This window comes from Camelina sativa, chromosome 14, assembly GCF_000633955.1.
Source record: "Camelina sativa cultivar DH55 chromosome 14, Cs, whole genome shotgun sequence".
In the NCBI taxonomy this organism is placed as follows: Eukaryota; Viridiplantae; Streptophyta; class Magnoliopsida; order Brassicales; family Brassicaceae; genus Camelina; species Camelina sativa.
The window spans coordinates 14,598,193-14,620,630 of record NC_025698.1 but is presented as its reverse complement, the minus strand read 5'-3'; the positions used below and the strand labels follow the sequence as shown (position 1 = coordinate 14,620,630).

Genomic DNA, 22,438 nt, shown 5'->3' with positions numbered 1-22,438 from the left:
AAATTATATTTATTCCCTAATAATATTCTTAATTCAACTTGCCTCCCTCCATGTTATCTATTTATATACATTCGCCGATGAGTCTCGTTGTCAACACACATACTTCCTCTCTCTCTCACACACAGTTTCCTTCTAATGGCACAACTGGTTCTGTTCCTGACTTGTCTCTTTCTAGCCTCGATCGTTGGTGTGAACTGTCGTGTTCTCGGCCCTGCAGAGTCTGAGAAGAACCCGATATTGATGGTCTCTTATGATTTTAACAATCAAGAAAAGATTCTCAGTCTTGAACCTCCCAAGGTTAACGAATCTATAACCAGAGAAGCTTGTGTACACGTATACGGATTCCTTCCTTGTGCAGAAAATGTCATTGGCTATGCATTCCAAGTCTTCTCCTTCGGGTCTTTGTTAATTGTCGGGGATTATTTTTTGTCCAAAGGAAGAGCAGAACTCTTAGATATCTTTGAGGTCGGTTTATATGGCGGTATCATCTTCCCTCTTCTTAAAATCTTCCCTATAATCGCCCTTATGCTCGGTAAGTCTCACTCTTTAAGCATTTTTCAAAATTCTTGGATCCTTGATTTGTGTATTTCTTATTCCGATAATGGTTTTGCTTTTTAGTAAATGGACTATCCACAAGCCCTGACGTTGCTCAGTCAATGATTGTTGATTTCGTTGGAGCAACGGTTGGATCATCGGTCTTTGCTCTGACAATTCAGTGGGGTGCTTGTATCATTTTCGGTATTACGGGAGTTTTTGATACTGGTTATGATCAACTGGTTCAAAAGGAAAAGGTAAATATTGCAAGTTTTTCAAAAGTTCCAAAACTTAGCAAACAATTTCATGGTCTGATACTCTGATGGAAACTGGTATGTAACAAATTCTTACAGAATCCAACGAAGCCAAGGCCAGGGCTGTTAAAGAGACTTCTTGGTGGGTAACATGACGGTGAATTAATATTGTTTTTGGTAGTTTCTGCAGATTTATGACCCTTCTTCGGATTATTTTTCAATCTGCAGAATCAAGTGTGGAAACAGATTCAAGAACCAAGAAAGGCGCGCGAATCATGCTTCTCACATTAATACCATTCCTCATTGTGCAACTTTCAGAGCTATTTGATTCACGATCTTGGAGACACGTTATTGTTCTAATGACGCTGATAGTTTCAAGTTCGGCAACTCTTTTGCTCTTGGCTCTCTCGGTATACATATGTATTAGAACTCTAGAGCCATATCTTGTTAAGCTCAATATCGTGTGTCTGATCTTTGGAATTTATGGATCTCTCTGCAGCTTTTGTATACAAGTGGACAAAAGAATAGCTTGGACAAAGCGAGGTTTGAGCTCATGTCTGAAGTTAAAAAGAAATTGCAGAGATATTCACTTAAACGCATTTTGGAAGATGGAAAACTCACCAGGGAAAGCTTGAAAAAGTAAACCATTGATTAATTGTTGTTGTTAGGTTTCTTGTTTTCTTTAATAGCAAACTAACTGATTTTAAAACTGCAGTTTGTTTGATAAATTTGACAAGGATAAAAATGGGAAGATTGAAATCTCTGAACTAAATGAATTTACTGTGGAGTTTGGAAAACTTGGGAAATTGAAATGCGATACGAATGCGCTTTGCGAAACATGTGCTACAAGAGTTTGATACCGATAACGATGGTATGGTAAACGAGGATGAATTCGCTATGGGAATCACTAAATGGCTGAAAAAACGAAAGGCCGGTTTGGTACCTTGCGCTGTAAGTTTTTACAAAAGAAGATAATTCTGTTTGTTCCATTTCTCTTATGTGGTCTCCGTTTTCTGACTTTCAAGACACTGAAAATGCTGTGTAGTCGGAAACTGTTTCTCCGAGTCTGAAGGTGGAAGAGCAGAAGAAAAGTGTTGCTTATACGCTGATAGCTACAATTAAAGTCATTACAGGGATCTTAATTGTTGTGTTTCTTGCAATGCCTTTCATGATGAACATCGGGCTCTTGTCTGTATCAGCTGGAGCCCCTTCAATTTCTATGTCGCTTTCGCAGTGATTCCGTTGGCTAAAAACCTTAAGAACTCTTTGCCTCTTCACTTCTGTTCCAAGAAAGAAAAGCAAGAAGCAGCATCTCTCACGTTTTCACAGGTACACATCATATTATTCATATCATCTTGTTGCGCTGAATCTTGATTTTTTTTTTTCGGGTTCAGATCTATAGGGATGTTACAATGGACAATTTGATGGGGATGTCGATCATCTTAGCTATCGTGTACGCGAAAGGATTGACATGGAATTGCTCAACAGAAGTTCTCATAGTTGTGTTCTTCGGTCTGATAGTAGGTGTACCGGCCTCTATTACTTCGACTTATCCCTTATGGGCAAGCCTCATAGCCTTCGGTTTTTACATTATCCCTTTCATACTCATAGCTCACCGCTATTCCTGAGACAGTGAGACTCAGAGTGTAATTGTCTTTTGTTTCCTTGCTTCTTGCTTTGTCCATTTATGATTGTCTTCAATGCATGCATTTCAATGACTCATATCGTAAAGGAAAAAAACTACAGAGAAAACAAAATCTTTGTACATCGATACACAGTTATCTTTCCACGCAAGTAACTCTAGTACGGTACTTGTTCTTCTAAGAAAATATAGAACTTCTATTTCTAAGACCCGGCTGTCATGTGACATGTCTAATTCAACTCTGATAAACCAAATCTGGCCTTGGTTTCTACATTGACATATAAGGTTCAAAGTTGTATAATAAAGTTTTCAGTGTTATTTTTTTTTAAACTTAATAATTTGTATAATGAAGTTTGTTGGTTGATTCACACTTTAAAGTAGGAAATTAAAAGTGTGTTGAAACAATCTTAATTTAACTAGTCAACAGTCATAGAACATTATAACCAATATATTAAGGGTGTATTCATGCCGGCCCGACATTAACAAGTGTCCTACGCAAAAAAAAATAAAAAATACCCTTTTTTGTGCTTTAGTTACGTGTATGAGGATAATATTAATTAAATCAGGATGTGTCTTAAAAAAAAGAAAAAAATGATATATCAATGAATATTTCAGATTTTTTTTTACAATAATGAAAAAAATGATATTATAGAGATTTCTGGTCAACAAAAATGGAAAGAGCATTATGGTTAAGTGGCAAAATAAATATGCATTGTGTCAAGAGAGATATGAATAGATCATATAACATGGGTGTCATTGTGAATATTTTAAAGCAAAACATCAAATTATCTAGAAAATTTATTCTATAATTAAAAAAATATATAAATGTCATGGGTGTCAATTGACATCCCTCTTTGTACGTTGTCTCCGCCACTGCGAGTTTGATCTCCGATGGAGTCAAAGACGGATCCAGCAACGAGTTCCTCAGTCTTGATCCGCCAAATCTCACTTCCCAGAATGCTTGTGTTCATGTCTACGGCTTTCTGCCTTGTGCAGACAATATTGAAGGCTATGTCTTCCAAGTTTTCTCCTTTGGTTGTCTACTTATCATCGATGAATACTTTTTGTCTAAAGGAAGGTCTAATCTCTCTATCATCTTCGAAGTCGGTTTCTTTGGTGGTATCATCTTCTCTCTCTTTGTAATGTTTCCAAGAATCGCCCTTATTCTCTTTAAGTAATCTCTCTTCTTGTGAATATAGTGACACCAAAAAGATTTTGATTTGATTGTTATACAAAAAGGCTTAAAAAGGAAACAAAAACCAAAAAACCATCTTCTTCTCTTCAATCTTCTAAGCTCCGACCAATCTTTTCTTCGTGTTCTTGGAGTCTTCTTTCAACTAATCTTTTTGCCTCTCTCTTTGCCTCTAGTAGGGAGGCTTTCCTGGGATCAGTAGGAGGAGTTTCTTCTTCTTCATCAATGAGAGCTCTCTGTTAATTTGTAGAGATAAAGACCTGCTAAAATTCACATCTGCTGAAGACTTCGCCTATAACAAGGGAGAATGACGAATTAGGGAGAAGACAATGAATGCAAATGGTTATTATATGTTTTTTTATACGGTTGTTTATATGGTTTTTCCTTTTCACGCTAATTTGTTTTCGAACGAATCATCAAATTATATATGTTCTATAGTTTGTGCACTATTAGTTCGAATCAATACTGACTCTGTCATTGAATTCCAACTACTATATATATTTAAATAATACCTTAATTAGAACAATTATTTTCCTTTATTAATTTAGTGCTACCATTTGCACCCTTCATTCTTTGTCTTCTTCAAATTTCATGTCGAGCATGCATGATGTTTTTGTTTAAAGTCATTTCCATTGATAAGAAGAAATCTAGGCGCTAATCGATTGTCTAAAATTTTGTGTATTTATTTTCACTAGATAATGCTTAAACTACATTCAGAAATAACTAAAATATTTAGACAAAACATTATGTTATATTTCTATATTAGTTTATATCTAATATTTCTAGCGGTTATAACGCCACTATGTATAGGTTACCGAATGCGAAGCCCTAGTTTCATCAATTTAATAACATCACTAGAAGTCTTTCTTTATTCAATTAATATGTTACAGAAACACTTGAGGGTCTTTATATCATGATCATAAGCCCATATAATTAGTTACCTCCTCCTAATAAGAAATATTTAAATCAGACTTAATAATTGCTGAGTCAATTATTAATTTTTTTTCCAAGTTTTTGATGAATCAAGTTTTCATAGTGTCATCAATATTGTCAACTAGGCATGGGCATAAAATGTCTTTGTTATTCTTTTTTTACAGCAAATGTCTATATTATTCTATATTTCTATTATATGCTCAAACAACTCAATGGTCTTTACATTTGTGATAATAAAGCCTATATAATTATAATAACATGCTAATAATAATTAGAGAGGTGTACCATTCCCGTTTCTTTAATTAGAAATAATTAAGGAAGCCAAGTTTTTAAATATTAAGCTCAGCTTCATCAATATTATCAATCTTTAAAAAAAAAGTCTTTCCTTAGATCTTGAAAAAAAAGTCTTTCTGTATTCTATATTTGTATCATATTGTTCAAAAAACCTCGAGGCTCTTTACATTATACAAAACTGAAATAAGAATAACATGCTAATAATTCATTTCACGTTCTTTGAAAATCTGACTCAATAATTTTTTTAAGATAAGTTTTTAAACCTTTGTTTATTCTATTACGACAAAAAACGTCTCGAAGCTACTCATCGGTTAGTTCCCATGTGTGTGTGTATATTTATATGCGCGTAAGAAGAGAAGGATCGAACCAAACGACTCATTAAAAACTCTGTTTCAAGTTACTTCCATGGCACGTCTTGCTCTGTTTCTGTCTTTTCTCCCTCTATTAGCTTCGATCTCTGGAGTGAACTGTCGTGTTTTAAGTTCTCTGTCCGAGGATAATAACTCGATCTTGGTCTCCGATGGAGTCCAAGACGGATCCAGCAACGAGTTCCTCAGTCTTGATCCGCCAAATCTCTCTTCCGAGAATGCTTGTGTTCATGTCTACGGGTTTCTGCCTTGTGCAGACAATATTGAAGGATATGTCTTCCAAGTTTTCTCCTTTGGTTGTCTACTGATCATCGGTGAATACTTTTTGTCTAAAGGAAGGTGTAAGCTCTTTGTCATCTTCGAAGTCTGTTTCTTTGGTGGTATCATCTTCCCTCTCCTTGTAATGTTCCCAAGAATCACCCTTATTCTCGGTAAGTCATCTCTCTTCTTCTGGATACATATATATTTGAGTACTACGAAACTTCTTACCATCATCATGCATGTCTTATTTGGGGTTTTGGTTACAGCGACTGGACTAATGGGAAGCCGCGAAATGGCAAACTCGATGGTGGGTAATAACGTTGCAGTTACTGTGGGATACTCTGTCTTTGCTTTGACAGTGCAGTGGGGAGCTTGTGTTGTCTTTGGCTTGCCTGGTTTGAGCTCAGATCAGTCCATAGGAAATGGAGAAGTCCAGAGTATAACTTCTGTAAGATCCATCATCTTCCTCTTCTTCTACTTCTTTGTCTCTTTTGAGTGTATAGTATCATGAAGTGATTTGTATAATTTGATACAGGGCACAAAGAGTCCAAGACGAAATGGTATCAGGAACAATCTTATTAAGAAACTTGTTGGTGAGTTTAAATATCTCTTACAGTTTTTCTCATTCTTTCTTTTTCAAATCTTACGCGCTAAACTATTTTGTTTTTGTGTGGTTTCTTCTATGCAGGAGCTAGCGTAAAGGCAGATCCTAAGAACAAGAAAGCGGCTGGGATTATGCTCTTGACTTTATTTCCCTTCGTCTTGGTCACCTTTTCAGAGACATTTGACTCTAAATCTTGGGATGACTCTATCATTTTGATCACTCTCTTATTCTCTGGTTCTGCAACTGTTCTTTTCTTTGTTTATTTGGTATGTGGCTTCTCCAAAAATGATCTAAGATTTTTTTTTTCTTTTTTTGCCTACTTGGATCTTTAACCTTTTTTGTTTGGGCATTATTTTGATAAAGCGGACCAAGTGAAGAGCTTAGATCACGCGAGGTTTGAGCTCATGTCAGAAGTTCATAAGCACTTGCAGAACTTTGCCCCTCAAAGCCTTATAAGAGATAAACAACTAAGCAAAGAGAGCTTAAAGAGGTGTGTTATATCCACTTTATCATTGTTATTTTTGTTCTGTTATTGTATTCTTAGCTTACTGGTTTATTACTTATGCAGTTTGTTTGAAAAAATCGATGTCAACAAAGACGGAAAGATTCAAGTTTCAGAGCTAAAAGATCTGACGGTGGAGTTTGGGGTGTTGGGCAGAATGAAGTGTGACATACATGAGCTTGCCACTACATTGCTTGCTGATTTCGACAGTGATAAAGATGGTGAGATAGATGAGACTGAATTCGAGAAAGGGATCGAAAAATGGCTGAGACAGTACAAATTCACCGTCGATAGCACCGATTCACAAAAAGAGTACCAAGCTGTAATTACACTACATTATTCTTCTCGATTCAATTTTACCTGCTTGATGATCAGATTAAGAAATCGAGAAAGTGTTTAATTGCAGGAGGATGAGGCAGTATTGAAGATGGTACAAACAAACGAATGTCTTTTTACTAAGTTACTGACAAAGAGAACCTTCAAAGCTGTCACTGAAGTCATTATAGGGATTCTTATTGTCAGCTTTCTTGCAATGCCTTTCATGATGAATATCGAACTTTTGTCGGTATCAGCTGGAGTTCCTTCCTTCTATGTTGTCTTTGCAGTGATCCCTTTGGCAAGAAACCTAAAGAACGCTTTGTCTGCTCACTTCTGTCGCAAGAAAGACCAAGCGAGAATCACATCCGATATATTCTCTGAGGTTAGTTTTATTGGAAACTCCATTAATTAATTACTATCAAATATTATCTGATCTGCATGGCTTTTATCAAAGCTCAAAAGTAATTGAGTTTTGTGTCTCTCTTTTGTAGATATACAGAGATGTTACATTAAACAATTTGCTGGGGATTACAATTATATTGGCGATTGTGTACTTGAGAGGCTTAACTTGGGATTACTCAACAGAAGTTCTCATTATTGTGATTGTTGGCCTCATAATAGGGGTACCAGCTTATGTGAGATCAACTTATCCATTTTGGATAAGTGTCTTGGCTTTTGCTCTCTACGTCTTCTCCCTTGTCCTTATCTATCTCCATTCAACTCTCTAGACAAGAACGAAACTTCCACCTTCAATGAATGAGCAGTGAACCTTTCCAAGAATTCTTCTCTCACGATTTCATATTTTTCCTATTTTGATCCCAATCCACTATGTATTTCAATTTTTTTGTCTGCGTTGTATGTCTATAAGCTATTTGATGCTAAATGGGAAATATATAAATTTTTTGATATGTCCCATGTTTAGCCTTTTTCAAGTTTGTTTTCCACACTTTTTCATCATTTTAGAATTGCATTTAGACATTTCCTAAGAGATGTTTCCATGCATTATTGTTCCTTTTGATACTTTGGATCGGAGGTGTACCTAGAAGCAGAGGAGTTTAGAGTATGAATTGAACTAAGGAGAAGACAAACAACAAGAGGACAAAAAAAACTAAAAGAAACTTAGAGCTCAAAGGATGGACAGAAAGGAGGGAGAAGATTTGGAAACTTTCTTTCCGCGCAAGTAACTCTGATACGGTCAATGTTCCTCTAAACAGCCACTGTTGTATTTTTCGATGATTTGTATCCGCATTTGGTTGAATGAAATTTAAGTTTCCTGAACAAAGACACAATACTATATACTACATATAGTATCTTAAAACCCTAATTTTATGTTTGATTTAAACATATTGAAAACTTGAGACATTCATTTCCGTTTATGTACAACGGTAATAGTGCTTTAGATGGCAGTTAGGACAATTTCAATTCTTGGCTCTACTACCTTAATTCAAGGGTTTTCTCTGTTATATTTGACATAGGTTTATTTAACGTTAGAATGTTTGTATTTTCTTAATCAAACATACTATATTGGTTGTGAATGTTCAAATTTAATTCCGTGTAGGGAATTAACCTGGATAACTTGGGCCAGTTGGCCTCTCTCATATAGTCATATATTATATTTAGGATTAAGGTGATGAATTGAAATTGCTACAGTAAGACTACTTTTCGCTTAGTTTCTTTGTGTTCAAGTAAGAAGAGACGCATACAACAAAACTGCTCATTAAAAACTCTGTTTTAAGTTTACTTCTATGGCACGTCTTGTTCTGTTTCTGTCCTTTCTCTCTTTAGCTTTAGCCTCTGGTGTGAATTGTCGTGTTCCGAGTTCTTTCTCTGAGAAAAACTTAACCTTGGTCTCCGATGGAGTCCAAGACGGATCAAGTTACGAGTCTCTCAGTCTTGATCCGCCGAATCGCGTTTCCAACAACGCGTGCATTCATGTCTACGGGTTTCTTCCATGTGCAGACAATGTTGGAGGATATGTCTTTCAAGTTTTCTCCTTTGGTTGTCTCTTGATGATCGGTGAATACTTCTTGTCTGAAGGAAGGTCTAAGCTCTTTCTCATCTTCGAGGTCGGTTTCTATGGCGGAATCGTCTTCCCTCTTCTTAGAATGTTCCCAAGAATCGCACTTATTCTCTGTAAGAAATCAATCATTTCATCTTCTTGTGAATATTTTTACTACTATAATGTATGATCTTTAAACAAGCTTGTGGTAATGATCTCAGCGACTGGTTTGATGGGAACACGAGAAAAGGCCAACTCGATGGTTGGTAATACCCTTGGAGTTACAGTTGGATATACTGTGTTTGCTCTGACGATTCAATGGGGAGCTTGTGTTGTTTTTGGTTTGTCTGGTTCTGATCGAAAAGTTGATGAGGTCGAGGAGCCAACGACTCCTGTAAGATCTTTTAATTTCTCCTTGTTAGTTCCGTAGAAGCATGAGATCGTTTAGTAAACTCTAATGACTTTCAATTTCGTACAGACTCTACGGTCTCCAAGTCGAAGACATTCCAGAAAGAAGATTTTGAAAAGCCTTTTTGGTATATTTTAATTTCTTATACCATTTTCTAATTAAAACTGAACCTTGATGAATATAATTATTATCCATAAGCAATAACAATTACACAAACCTTTTATATCGTTTTGGTTTCACAACATTTTTTTTCGTTTTTAAGTTTTCACAACGTTTGGTCAACTTTGTCTTTTTCTTTGTTAAATCCATTGGGATAAATTTTCTATAATTTTTGGGGTGTGTTGTTTACAGGAGCTAGCGTAGAAGCAGATCCTAAGAACGCAAAAGCAGCAGGGATTATGCTCTTGACAATACTGCCCTTCATAATCGTAACATTTTCAGAGATGTTTGATTCACAATCTTGGAAGGACCTTATCGGATTGATCACTCTCATAATCTCAGCTTCTGCTACTGTTGTCTATTTTACTTATTCGGTATGATCTTATGAGCTGCCAAAATTGACTTATTCATTTTTGCCTAGTCTTTAGTCTTGTTTGTCGAACTTCCGCAGTATTTTGATAAAGTGGAGCAGGAGAAGAGCTTAGATCACGCGAGGTTTGAGCTCATGTCAGAAGTTCATAAGCATTTGCAGAGCTTTTCACCTAAAACCCTTTTGAGAAATGGACAACTAAGTAAAGAGAGCTTGAAAAGGTTAAGCAACAACTGTTAATTTCTTGCTGAGTTTTATGAGCTCTAGGTCTCTTCAAACTTCCGATGTGGAATCCTAACATTTATTCCGCTTATTGTAGATTGTTCGATAAACTTGATGTAAACAAAGATGGAAAGATACAGATTCTTGAGTTAAAAAACATGAGGGTTGAGTTTGAGAAATTGGGGGGAATGAAGTGTAACGCAAATGAGCTTGCTACTACATTGCTTGAGTATTTCGATAGAGACAAAGACGGTGAAATAGACGAGAGTGAATTCGAACTAGGAATTGCTAACTGGTTGAAACATTACAAATTCACCTTTGACAACCCCACGTGTCAAAGTGATGAGAACCCTTCAGTAAGTAATAACTAACATCTTCCGTCCGAATGATTCCATTTAGGTTTTCTTCTGATTAGTGTAAATCAATTGCAGGAGATTGGGGTCTTGAAGGTGGAACAAGCAAAAGAAAGCTTTTTTGCTAAGTTTTTCTCAAAGAGAACATTAAAAGCTTCCACTGAAGTCATTGTAGGAATCATGATTGTCATGTTCCTTGCAAGACCTTTCATGATGAACATTGAGATTTTGTCCGTATCAGTTGGAGTTCCTTCCTTCTATGTCGTCTTTGCAGTGATCCAATTGGTTAGAAACTTAAAGAATGCTTGTCTGCTCACTTCTGTCGCAAGAAAGACAAGGCCAGAATTACATCAGATACATTCTCTGAGGTTAGTTTTGTTCAAACTTCATTAATTAATGAAACTTAAAACTTACAGTTAGTGAGTTTTCTCCACCTTTTCTTTTCCTTGCAGATATATAGTGATGTTACAATGAACAATCTTCTTGGAATTTCATGTATACTGGCGATTGTATACGCGAGAGAATTGACTTGGGATTATTCTACTGAAGTTCTCATTATTGTGATTGTTGGATTTCTAATAGGCATACCGTGAGAAAGACTTACCCGTTTTGGATATGTTTACTGGCCTTTACTCTTTACTTTGTCTCTCTTCTCTTGATCTATCTTCATTTCTCAAGTCTGTAGACAAGAATTTGTAACACAAAGAACCAGTTCCCGATCTCTTATAACTTTTAATACTTAGTTATAATACTTGTGCATGTGCTAAGTCAATTTATATATTGTTATAAATCGTTGCATAACATTTGGAGATTGTAAACTAAAGTTTGATTTTTTTGTAGTTAAGTATGTCTCACTTGTACGGTCTTTGGATTGTCAATCTTTATTATTATTATTTATTTTTTTACAGAAAAAATCTTTACTATTCTATACTGTATGTTCAAAAACCTCGAGGTCTTTACATTATGATCATAAACCTGTATAGTAATAACATGCTAATAAGTAATAACAATTAGAGACGTGCACCTTTCCTGTTTTTTAAATCTCCTCTTTATTAATTTGGAAGTACAATATAAAAACCATCTTAGTAATTAAAGGTAATAAATTGTTTTAAAAATGCTACTAGAAAAATAGGTTTTAAAGAACAAATTAATAGTAGCGTTTTGTGATGATTAAGCAACGTCATCCTTTCGAGGGTGAGGTTACGTTCTAACCGTGCTCACCGCTGCGATGAAAATTGTTTAGAAAATAATCTGAAAACGCTGGGAAAAAAAGAAAAAATTAATAATATACATTAAATGTAAAAATGTCAAATATGAATTTATGCAATTTAACTAAATTATAAAAACGAAAATATATTATTAATTTTCAAAAATGAATAACCAATCAATATCAACATTTCTAACTTACGTATTAATTTGTTATTAATCATTATATAGTGTGTTTAGGTTATTAAGTATAGTAATTTGGTTTGATTAGGCAAAGATATGTATTCGGGAGGAATTTGTTTGCTCTTAATGACAGCTCGAAGATGACTGATGTCTTGAGATATTAAAGCAAAACAAACCAAAATCAAAAATCAAACTTACCTTAAGCGTGATGAGTTTGCACACAAAATGCAAACCTCTTTAAAGTAATTAACTAGTTTGTGAAAATTACAAAATAATATTACATTTTACGTGAAGAAGAATATACGATTAAAATAGAAAAAGTGAATAAAAAATATACTTATTTAATTACTGTTAGATATTTGGATACTACAACAAAACACATCTTTAAATAATGGATTCTTTATCAGTTTTTGCAAAGAGAAAAATGATCAACCATATTCAAAATGAGTTGTTTCGTAATATATATATTTTCTTTATCTAGATTATTTTTCTATATCTTTTTCAGATTTTATATTATATTTTTTAATTTCAATTTTTATTATTCAAACTATTTTAATTAACATTTCTGTTTTATATTTATTTCGATTTGATCTATTATCAAGTGTTTTAAGTTTTCTAACTTTAAGAAAATTCAAAATTGGAAATGCAAAAAACCAATAATATAAGAAGTTGTTTGGTAGCACAATATGTAAACAAAATTGTCATTCAAATTTTTTATTCCAAATTTTTTTGATATCGATTATTTTAGCTGACAAGATTTTTGATATCGATTATTTTAGCTGACACAATAAAACAATTACGGAAATTAATATTACTTCTTTGATTTATATGGAAATATATTTATAATTGAGTTATGAGATACAATTTGATATCCAAAATATAACTGATAACATAATCAACTACTTAACACTTCTCATAACATGCAAAGTTATCTTTAATTTGTATAATCGTTGATTTTAAATTAATTGGAAATTTTATCACAAACAGAAAAATCCAAAAATTGTTGTGTATGACTTTCTTTTTTTCTTTTTCTTTATTGGACAAATAAATAATTGTGTTTGACCAAGACATTATAAGAACTATCCCAATCTCTTAAAATTTTCAATACTTATTTTGTTATTCATGTACTAAGTTAATTTTATGAGATTTTGGAGAAAATAATATAAAGGATTTGATTTTTTTGAAGCTAATTAATTACGCCTCACACTAACTGTCTTTAGTTATTGTCTTTAATTATTATTCTTGAAGGTGAAGTGGCCATGGTTAAAGTATGTTTGTTTCACCCTCATCATGTTTTTCTTGTTAAAGAGAACTAAGAAAATTCTTTGTTATATATATCCGATTGAAACTACAAACTGATGACACAAAGATTCAAAATTTAAAAAATTTTGCTTAGAAAATCATTTTCTTATAACTTAAGGCGAAGATCAATGCCGTGATCAGTAACTGAATCATCTCTCTCGGATCTCAAACCGAAGGATCGATCTTGGTCGCGAATACTCTGGTCATTCGAGGGCAAGAAGCTGTAGAACGGTTTTCTATTTATCGGAAAATTTGCACCCCTCGTTCGTGGTACGATTTCATGATCAACCACTTCTTTCTGTTCATTCTATAAAAAAACAAAAAGATGAAAATGAAACTAGAATTGATCAACCAAACTGGTAGAAACTCATAGAAACTATACATTACCTGTAAAAAGCGAGGGAGATCGAATGAAGCATTTGGGAAAATCGGTAAAGGAGGAGTTGTCGGAGAAGATGAATCAATGGTGATTGGATTTCTAATTGTGGTTCCGGAATCTTGAATATGATTTTTCAATCTTAGGTCTAGTGATTTGATTTGTTTACCATCCCTGAAAGTCATAAAATGTCAAATAAACAAACTTGAACGTTTTAATACATATAATATAACTAAAGAAACTGGTTAAACCTAAAAAAAAAAAAAAAACCTTGAGATAGTTATGGTCGGTCCAACACTACATTTCGCAGTCTCTGCCATAAAATGCCATGGCCTTTTCGCAGCAAGGTTCTGCTAAATAATAATCAAAATAGATTATTAAGAATCAATGAATTGATTACTTTGATTTTATTTAAGGATGGATATAACACCAAAAAAAATGATTAACCTTTTCTTCGCCTAGAAATTGAGTGACATTGTCAAGACAAGGAGTTTGGTTTAAAGGGGGCTCTATAAACTGATAAAATCCTCCAGATCCTTGATTCGGTAGATTCATCTGTAAACACACACACACACACATATATACAAACAATAAACACAAATCCGTATATATCACAAAAAAAAAAAACTGTAAAATTAAAAAACTATGAATATGTTCTTTTGATTATTTACCGGAGGAAGATAATGAAGAGACGAATCATGCTTCCTCTGAAAGACTGGAGCGGGAGGGATCAAATCATTAGGGAAAGATCCGGTCGTGAAATAAGACGAGAAAGGGTAAACTGGACCGGTTTTATCGATGATGGCCGGAGATTTCTCCAGCGGAAGAAGAGGAGTAGGAAGAGGAAATTGTACGTTTGTAGAGATGTGTTGTTCCTCGAGACGGATCTTCTCGAGTTCAGCGACACCAGGCCCTCTTCGTGGGACTTTTCTTCTTCCTCCTCCATTTCCATTATTATTATGCTTCTGTTTCTTGGGACACAAGACAGAGTAATCATCGTCATCTCTGTTTCGATACCTCGCACTATTCGTCTTACTACACATCTCGATGTGTTTTTTGATGCTCTCTAGTACTTAGTTTTTGATCTCTTGGTCTACAAAAGAAGAGAGAGGAGAGAGCAATTTATAATGGTGAAGAAGAGAAAAAAAGTGAAGGGAGAACAAATATGTGGCAAAAGGAGAAAGAAATAAAAGTCATTAATAAAAAAAAAATGGAGAGATTGAAGGAAAGTAAATCTGAGAAAAAATCGGCTCTTCTTGCGTAGTGAGAAAAGTTCTGGGGATTTTACGAATTTTTTTTCAAAAAAAAAACTCCCATGTTTTTAGGACTCTTAAGATCTCTCTCTCTCTTTATTCTTCTTTCCATGGTATGAAAGTATTATGAACCACCTGGAAGATATAGTGTAGATAGAGAGATTCATTTTTTTATTTCCGTGATTCTCTCATTGGAGGATACTAAAATAGAATAAACAAATATGTAATTTGAATAATTTCTTTGCTTTTATTTTCAAGAATTTAATTAGGAATTATCTGAATAAACCCACATTTTAATTTAAATTCAGAATTATTCTTCCTAACTTTATATGTAATTTGGATTATATTAAAAATCTGGTTTCATTTTATTCTTATCTGATTAAAATATATGTTTGCAATTATGAGTTTGTAAAATTTTCGGATTTATGGGAAAAATGTATATTATTAAGCAATATAGATTTCATATTTTTTTCCCCTTAGTTTTTACTACTAATCAGATTTGTTTGCCACGGGTGCACTTACATCGGTACACGTTGTGATTTGTGAATTACCTACATGGCAAAACTATTTTGGTCATCCTAATAGGTTCAATATCTAATTTGAAAAACAAAAAAGAAGAACAGAAAGATTCGGTCAAACGTAAGAACTTAGGAAAGTAGTAATTATGTAATCTCTATTTTTTAAGGTCTAAGAAAAATGCAGCGAACAGAGAGATATGTTGAATTCGTACAATATAAAAATGGGAAAACTAATATGGGAAGTTGACATACTAGAAAAATTATCATGTAGAATTAGATTATAAACAAAGGAAAAAGAAAAGAGGAAACAAATCTTCCTACTTGTTAATTTGTACTTATATATGTCACACAATATTTGACCACATGTAATTAATTGGTTCTTTTTGTCATAAGATAACTAATTAGTTCATCAAGAACACAAATTAATATATATCTTAAAGATTACACATCAATTTAGCCAACTTTGAATTTTGGGCGTATCTAACAACTAAGAGGAAGAATGTGTAAGACAAAGATTTTATTTAAAATCGAGAAAGTAAATAAGAAAATATATACCACATTTACTGTTAGATACGATGCGATATATAAAATCAGACAAAAATCACATCTTTACGTAATGAACTATTTCCTCTTGCAAACTCGAAAATGGTTGATCGACGTTAGTTAGTTGTTAAAACGTGTTACTCCTGTGAATATACAAATATATCTTTCTTTTAATATCTTATTTTCTCTAGATCTTTCTGATCTCACATATAATATTCGTTTTGTTTTAACTTTTATTATTCAAACTATATTGCTCTTTTTTTTTTGTACCGGTAGTTAAAAAATCTTTCTCATCAATGCGTGTAGTAGATACCGAAAACATCACATTTATGGTTTATACGTATATTCGATCTATATCAAATGTTTTAATGTTTTATAAATTTGAGAAAAAAAAAACTCTAAATACTAAATTACAACGGATGTGAATATACCAAACAAAAAAAACTGAGCTGTATAATCATAAAATCGGTCTTATTTAGAATAATCATTAAACACATTATTTGAAAAAAAAATTAATATCAAACATTTTCAGCGGACAAAATTATGTCCCATGATACCCGACACAATAAAACAATTTTGGAAATTAATATTACTACTATGATTTACGATAAAACTTCTATAAATTAATAATTCGAGACTATGGTGTTTTATTGATTTATCTCCTATATATTAATAAAGAAACACAATTTTGAAAAAGTTGATATATCGTTGCCAGAGAGCTCTATGCACTTTTTAGCAAAATAATTTTAAATTTTCTAATTAATTACATTAGCATGTCATTATATTCAAAAAGAACAATTAACTGAATAATAATTATATGTCATCATTTCTTACATAAATTTAAATATCACATATTAAAAACATATCAATTAATATAAAGTAAATAAAAATAAAGAACATATGACTTATTAAACATATAACTTATCAACGTAATCATATAAAAACAAAATGATATTTTTTATGTTAGTATTATTACCATAATAACTTAAATAACAAGCTTTCAATAGTTATTATAATTGATTATAGAAATAAGTATATTACCCCTAAATTATCTCCAACTTATTAAAAGAAACCTAATTCCCAATAAATATAGATTTATATATATTCATAAATAAATATAAAAATGTCAACAAATTAGAGGATATCATGATGTGATTATTTATATATATCTAAGTATGTAAACTAATTATTCTCAACATTTTGTGTCATTATTCATTAAAAAATAGAAATATTGATAACATATATTCATCTATGTGCAATATAAAAGGAATGAGACAATAACTTTTATCATTATAAATAAACTTAGTATCCAAAAAAAATTATAATATATTTAAAATGAGTGACTATAAGGTTATGCAAAATTGTTATAGTTACTCGATAAACCATAAATAGAAATTTGATTTTTAAAACACACAAAATGATATATTGCCATAAATTGTAATATTTTATAAATATTTTTTTACCACGTTCACATATTTCACGGGTGAAATGTATTCTTACATGAATACGTTGATTTTGGAATTTTATTATTTTTTTCAAAATGGTTTTGTTGATAATAATCGGTCATTTATAGAAAATATTAATAAACCAACTAACTCAAAAGATTTAAATAGCCTAATCAAAAAGTTAAATAAATAAATTAGATTAGCTTCAGAAAATTTAGTTTAGAATCTGATTGTTACTAACATATAATAAATTTTAATAATTAAACTACCGAGTAATTTAGTATATGTTGTTATGGTTACATAAAAATATGCAAAATTGTTATAATTACAAAATGAAACATAAGAAGATATGAATTTGATTTTTAAGCCACACAAAAGACATATTGCAATATAAATAGTAACATTTTATCAATATTTTTTCTACCATAAAACTTCTTACACATTCAAAGATTTACGGGTGAAACATATTTTTTACACAAAAATGCAGTTTTGAATAAATAAATAAAAATCTTTAATTACATATTATGTATTTATGTTTATACAAACAGATATTAGTTATAGATAATGATTTTACTTATAATAATTTTCTTTAAATCAATTTATCCCGCATATAGTGCGGGTTGTTACCTAGTTAATATATAAATGAAACCGAAATTTTAATTTTTGATTGATAGAATATTGATTTATCAAGGTATTAAATTTAAAAAACGATATTGTACATGAAAATACATTTATAATCGAGTTCTAAAATAAAATTCTATATCCAAAATATAATTAATCAACTACGTAACACTTCTGATAACTATAATGATCAGAAATATATAATTATGTATTTTCAACAAAAAAAAAAATATTTATCTAATACAAATAAAAAATTTTAATACAAAGAGAAAACCCCAAAAATAATTGTATACGATTATGTAAGTCATCGGGACACTTTGATATATGGAAGGGTCGCTAGTATTAAAAAGCGGGAGTTTAATATATATATATATATATATATATATGCATATAAAAACTTGTATTTTATATACATAATGTGCTCTATATAATAACATTGTCATAAAATAAAAATAAAATGTAACACACTATTTCGTTAAGCTTAAATTACATAGTCCGTTTTGTTAACATTATTTTAGAATGCAAACATTAATTATATTTCCCGTCAAATATCATAGCTTTAATTAATTTACGTTGATTTGCCGGCATCGAAGAGCAAAATCATACATATCTCTGTTTCTATAGATGGTTCTTTACTAATACAACATCACTGCAATACATCGTCATATTGGTTCATACTGTATAATTTCATGATATGAACAACATTACAAACATGTACAACTCTGTAGCTAGACAATACAACAAGCATTAGGGTTTTCATCACTGAACAACTGTGGAGCGTAGACGTAGTGGACGAAGTAAGGTATGTTTCCATCTTTATCTTTTTGACCCTCAACTTTTACTGTCTCTTTCCACTCCACAACTTGTGTAGTCGTTTTGGTCACTTCTACTTTTACTTCTTCTTTCTTCTTCTCTCCTTCCTTTTTCTTATTCTCCTCTTCTTTCTTCTGCTCTTCTTCCTTCTTCTTCTTCTCCTCTTCTTCTTTCTTCTTCTCTTCCTCAGTCTTTGAGCTTATGATCTCTGCATGTTTGTGAACTTTCTTCTTTATATAAGTTAAAAGTTTTGCGGAGTCTATTGTCCCTTGTACCGTTAGGGTTTGCGCCTTTGTATCCGTTTTTACGGTGTGAATAGCTACCAAAATAACCAAGTTAGAATCCAAGCAAGTAGACTAAACGAATCAGTAGAGATTTTGGAATTTATGTATATACGTTTTCCCTTCATTTGATACTATTTCAAACAATCAAAATAATTTTCTATGGAATCGATGTCGATCGATCATACCTTTGTGTTTCAAGAGTTTGTTCTGAAGATCTTTGTCACACTGAGCGCAATGAATGTGTACCTTTAGTACTGTTGTACGGATAACTTCCTGTTNGATAGCTACGAAAATAACCAAGTTAGAATCCAAGCAAGTAGACTAAACGAATCAATATAGATTTTGGAATTTATGTATATATATATACGTTTTTCCTTCATTTGATACTATTTCAAACGATCAAAATAATTTTCTATGGAATCGATGTCTCGATCATACCTTTGTGTTTCAAGAGTTTGTTCTGAAGATCTTTGTCACACTGAGCGCAATGAATGTGTACCTTTAGTACTGTTGTACGGATAACTTCCTGTTGATTTTTAAAAGTGAAGGTTGGTCATAGATGCATTCACACACATATATAGGTACGACATATATATGGTATGCGATTATGGAAGCAAAATATATACCTTTNATTTAAAAGTGAAGTCATAGATGCATTCACACACATATATAGGTACGAGTACGACATATATATGGTATGCGATTATGGAAGCAAAATATATACCTTTTTGACCTCGGTGGTCTTCTTCTCTACCACAGAAGTGGTTGTTGTTGTAGTGGTGGTTTTCTTAACCTCGGCCGGTTTGGGAGAGATAAGCTCTACTTTTTTCTTGCTCCATTTCTCGATTTGCTTCTGAATCTTCACGACTTCAATTTTCCCTTTTACTTTGATCTCATTCTTTTCCAAATCAAACTCCACACCATGAACCCCTACAATAATATATTATTGTCAAAATGTAACCACATCATTATCAACCTCCAAATGATAGTTGCTAAACCAAAATGTAACAATTTTATGGTATTCCACCTATTAAAAAAAAAAAAATCATTTATGACGGTTGAGATCGACGGCCTGGTTTGCCTCTGGGTAATGTTGTATTGGCTACTTTAACTTAAAAAAAAAAAAAAAACAAAGAATTACAAAAAAAAAAAGCCATGCAAAAACTCTATATATAATAGTTTGGACTATGACCAAACTTAAAAAGCCGATTGAAAACATCAGTACAAGATCCATCTCTTCTATGAAACAGTGGAAGTACTTTCTATTAAAATAGGACAACTTTGCAAACAATTGGGATCATCGTTAAGAAAATGAAGCCTAACCTTGGAATCGAAGGAGGGGCTTTTTGATGTCGCAGGCACATTTCCGGCAGTGAAGGTGAACCTTGTAAACGGCCGTGATGATTTCCTCGCCTTTTTCTTTCTTCTCTTCTTTTTCTCCCATTTTGTTGTTCTATCTATACCTCTAAATTTGCAGATTCGATTATTATTATGTTGTTGCGTTTTGTTTTTTCCTTTGGTCTGAACAACTGCATGTAGAAAAAGCCAAGGCGAATAGAAATTAGAAATTCAACCACGACAAGAAACAGTCTGATAGAAGTTACATATAAACTAACATAATGTCATTTGATAAGTGATTTGAGACTATATATATATATATGTTTGGTTTGACTCTAACTCTAGATATATGTATATGTATACTGTTGAAGTCCTTTTACATGGATACTTTACAAAAACATAGGTGTGGCACATACGGAAAAACATAAAATAGTAAGATGTATATGTATATTGTTTAATTATGATCAGCCACGAACAGGAGGACTATGATGATATATACTCTCTGAAAAGATGATCACTATAATGCTTAATATACAATATAGAGAACACAAGAATACTCTCAACTGTCTAGTTTAATTTAATATATGAAAAAGTCCCTTTGATCGTGCCAACCCTTCGATTACTTGGTTGAAATTCGTAAAAGGTGGTTTACCAGTTCCACTTGTATTTTTAGTTAAAATTAGGTAGCTAACAGATACTGTAATAATTATGTGTAAATGATATGTCAATACAGATTTAACAAAAGAGTGACTGACTTATCTTTTGTTTTCGTCAATTGACTGACTTTTTATGTTTTTAAAATAACCAATAACTGTAAAATTCTTGTGTTGGAGAGCCAATGCATCTTTTTAATTGGAGCCAAGCCCTCACAAAAACAAAAGTATCTTGACAAAAAATTGATCGATTCTGCAACAAAGTGATATCAAAATTGAAGTTTCAACAAGATTGATGAGTCTTCTAATCAGTAAAACAATTTATTTCTTTCCACATCTTGACAAGTAAAAAATTTACAAGTTAAATTATATATATATATATATATTTACATCATAAACATTTTATTTAGATTTGATGAAGAAAAAAATAAAATTAAAAAATTCTCACAAGTCGCAACACAAATAAAGGTTCAACCTTTATGGGAGCTTCCCCACGAGCGAACGAAAAGCCAAAAAAGGAACAAGACGAGAAGAAGAAACACGTGTAGACTCACTCACGAGGAAAGAGGTGGGTGTGTCCTAAAAATTGTCAAAATAATGATTAGATTAGATTTTGCCAACAACACACAGTAATCCCATTTCCTCAAATCGGTGGATTTTGATGTTTATGCTTTGCCGTAGGCTTCCCTCACTTGCACGCACAACAACAACAACAACAACCTTTCTCTGCAAATCTATGAAGCCTACGGTGACGGCGACTTCTTCTTTCGGTGTTGGGTCTTCTCGACTCGCCGCTTTGGCCCAGCAACTCCGCGGCTACAAGCCGCCGCCTTCTTCATCGTTTGACGACGCTGAGGAGATGCAGAGAGATCAGGAGACCGCTGGGAAAGTGGTTTCTCAGGTTGGGTTTCAGGAATCTATGATTGCTCCGGTTTCGAAAGACCCTGAGAGGTTTAGACCCAAGAGAGCCGCTGTGTTGATCTGTATCTTCGAAGGAGACGATGGTGATTTGCGTGTCATACTCACTAAGAGATCTTCCCGATTGTCTACTCACTCAGGTTTCGCTTTCGTTTTTTATTTTGAGTTAGAATTAAGGTTAGAGGGATTTTTGATTTCTGTATCAGAGATTTAAAGGTTCAGTCTTTGTATTTGGTTTATTCAGATTCTTGAGAGTGTGTTTTTGGATTTTGAGGTGTTTTTGGTTGCAGGAGAAGTATCACTGCCAGGTGGTAAAGCGGATGAGGGTGATAAAGATGATGGGATGACTGCAACCAGAGAGGCCGAGGAAGAGATTGGATTGGACCCTTCCCTTGTTGATGTTGTCACTTCTCTCGAACCATTTCTCTCTAAGGTATGGTTCCTAATTCTGTATGTCTTATTGGTTATACATGTTCTTACTTAGTGAGATCATAATTTGCGATTGTCAATGAAAATGGAGGTTATAGTCTATCCTGCTGATCTGTGGTTGAACGTCAAGGTCATAGTATGC

General features: G+C 32.8%; 4 protein-coding genes and 2 pseudogenes across 8 annotated transcripts in view; 4 read left to right on the top strand and 2 right to left on the bottom strand.

Moving 5' to 3' along the window:
* Positions 136 to 2,416, top strand: LOC104743596 (annotated as a pseudogene).
* On the top strand, positions 5,255 to 7,630 carry LOC104741492. Of its 2 annotated transcripts, XM_010462370.1 has the most exons (7): positions 5,255 to 5,648; positions 5,745 to 5,915; positions 6,167 to 6,345; positions 6,430 to 6,572; positions 6,651 to 6,906; positions 6,991 to 7,284; positions 7,394 to 7,630. In XM_010462370.1, exons 1-7 carry the CDS (start codon positions 5,255 to 5,257, stop codon positions 7,628 to 7,630), a joined length of 1,674 nt encoding a protein of 557 aa, XP_010460672.1. The 2 variants fall into 2 exon arrangements, 1 of the variants encoding a protein (XP_010460672.1); XR_760326.1 differs by lacking the exons at positions 5,255 to 5,648; positions 5,745 to 5,915; positions 6,167 to 6,345; positions 6,430 to 6,572; positions 7,394 to 7,630 and having other exon boundaries at positions 6,853 to 6,906; positions 6,978 to 7,024.
* LOC104741491 lies at positions 8,648 to 11,099 on the top strand (annotated as a pseudogene).
* Positions 13,149 to 14,524, bottom strand: LOC104741490 (protein SPEAR4-like). Its single transcript, XM_010462369.2, has 5 exons — positions 14,153 to 14,524; positions 13,929 to 14,036; positions 13,752 to 13,831; positions 13,493 to 13,655; positions 13,149 to 13,412 (listed from the first exon to the last, which is right to left on the bottom strand). The coding sequence occupies exons 1-5, from the start codon at positions 14,522 to 14,524 to the stop codon at positions 13,212 to 13,214; spliced, it is 924 nt and encodes a 307-aa protein (XP_010460671.1). The 3' UTR covers positions 13,149 to 13,211.
* Positions 18,439 to 20,664, bottom strand: LOC104741489 (heavy metal-associated isoprenylated plant protein 3-like). The gene is made up of 4 exons (XM_010462367.2): positions 20,282 to 20,664; positions 19,683 to 19,888; positions 19,397 to 19,484; positions 18,439 to 18,993 (listed from the first exon to the last, which is right to left on the bottom strand). Exons 1-4 carry the CDS (start codon positions 20,400 to 20,402, stop codon positions 18,590 to 18,592), a joined length of 819 nt encoding a protein of 272 aa, XP_010460669.1. The 5' UTR covers positions 20,403 to 20,664; the 3' UTR covers positions 18,439 to 18,589.
* LOC104741487 (nudix hydrolase 15, mitochondrial-like) overlaps positions 21,453 to 22,438 on the top strand; it is a 5,074-nt gene continuing 4,088 nt past the window's right edge. For 3 of the 4 annotated variants that reach the window (XM_010462365.2, XM_010462364.2, XM_019236187.1), the window contains exons 1-2: positions 21,546 to 22,007; positions 22,158 to 22,300. In XM_010462365.2, the coding sequence (XP_010460667.1) occupies positions 21,611 to 22,007; positions 22,158 to 22,300 (540 nt within the window). In that variant the 5' untranslated portion in view covers positions 21,546 to 21,610. Of the gene's footprint in view, positions 21,518 to 21,545; positions 22,008 to 22,157; positions 22,301 to 22,438 lie in introns of those variants that run through there. The other variant, XM_010462366.2, reaches the window with a different exon arrangement.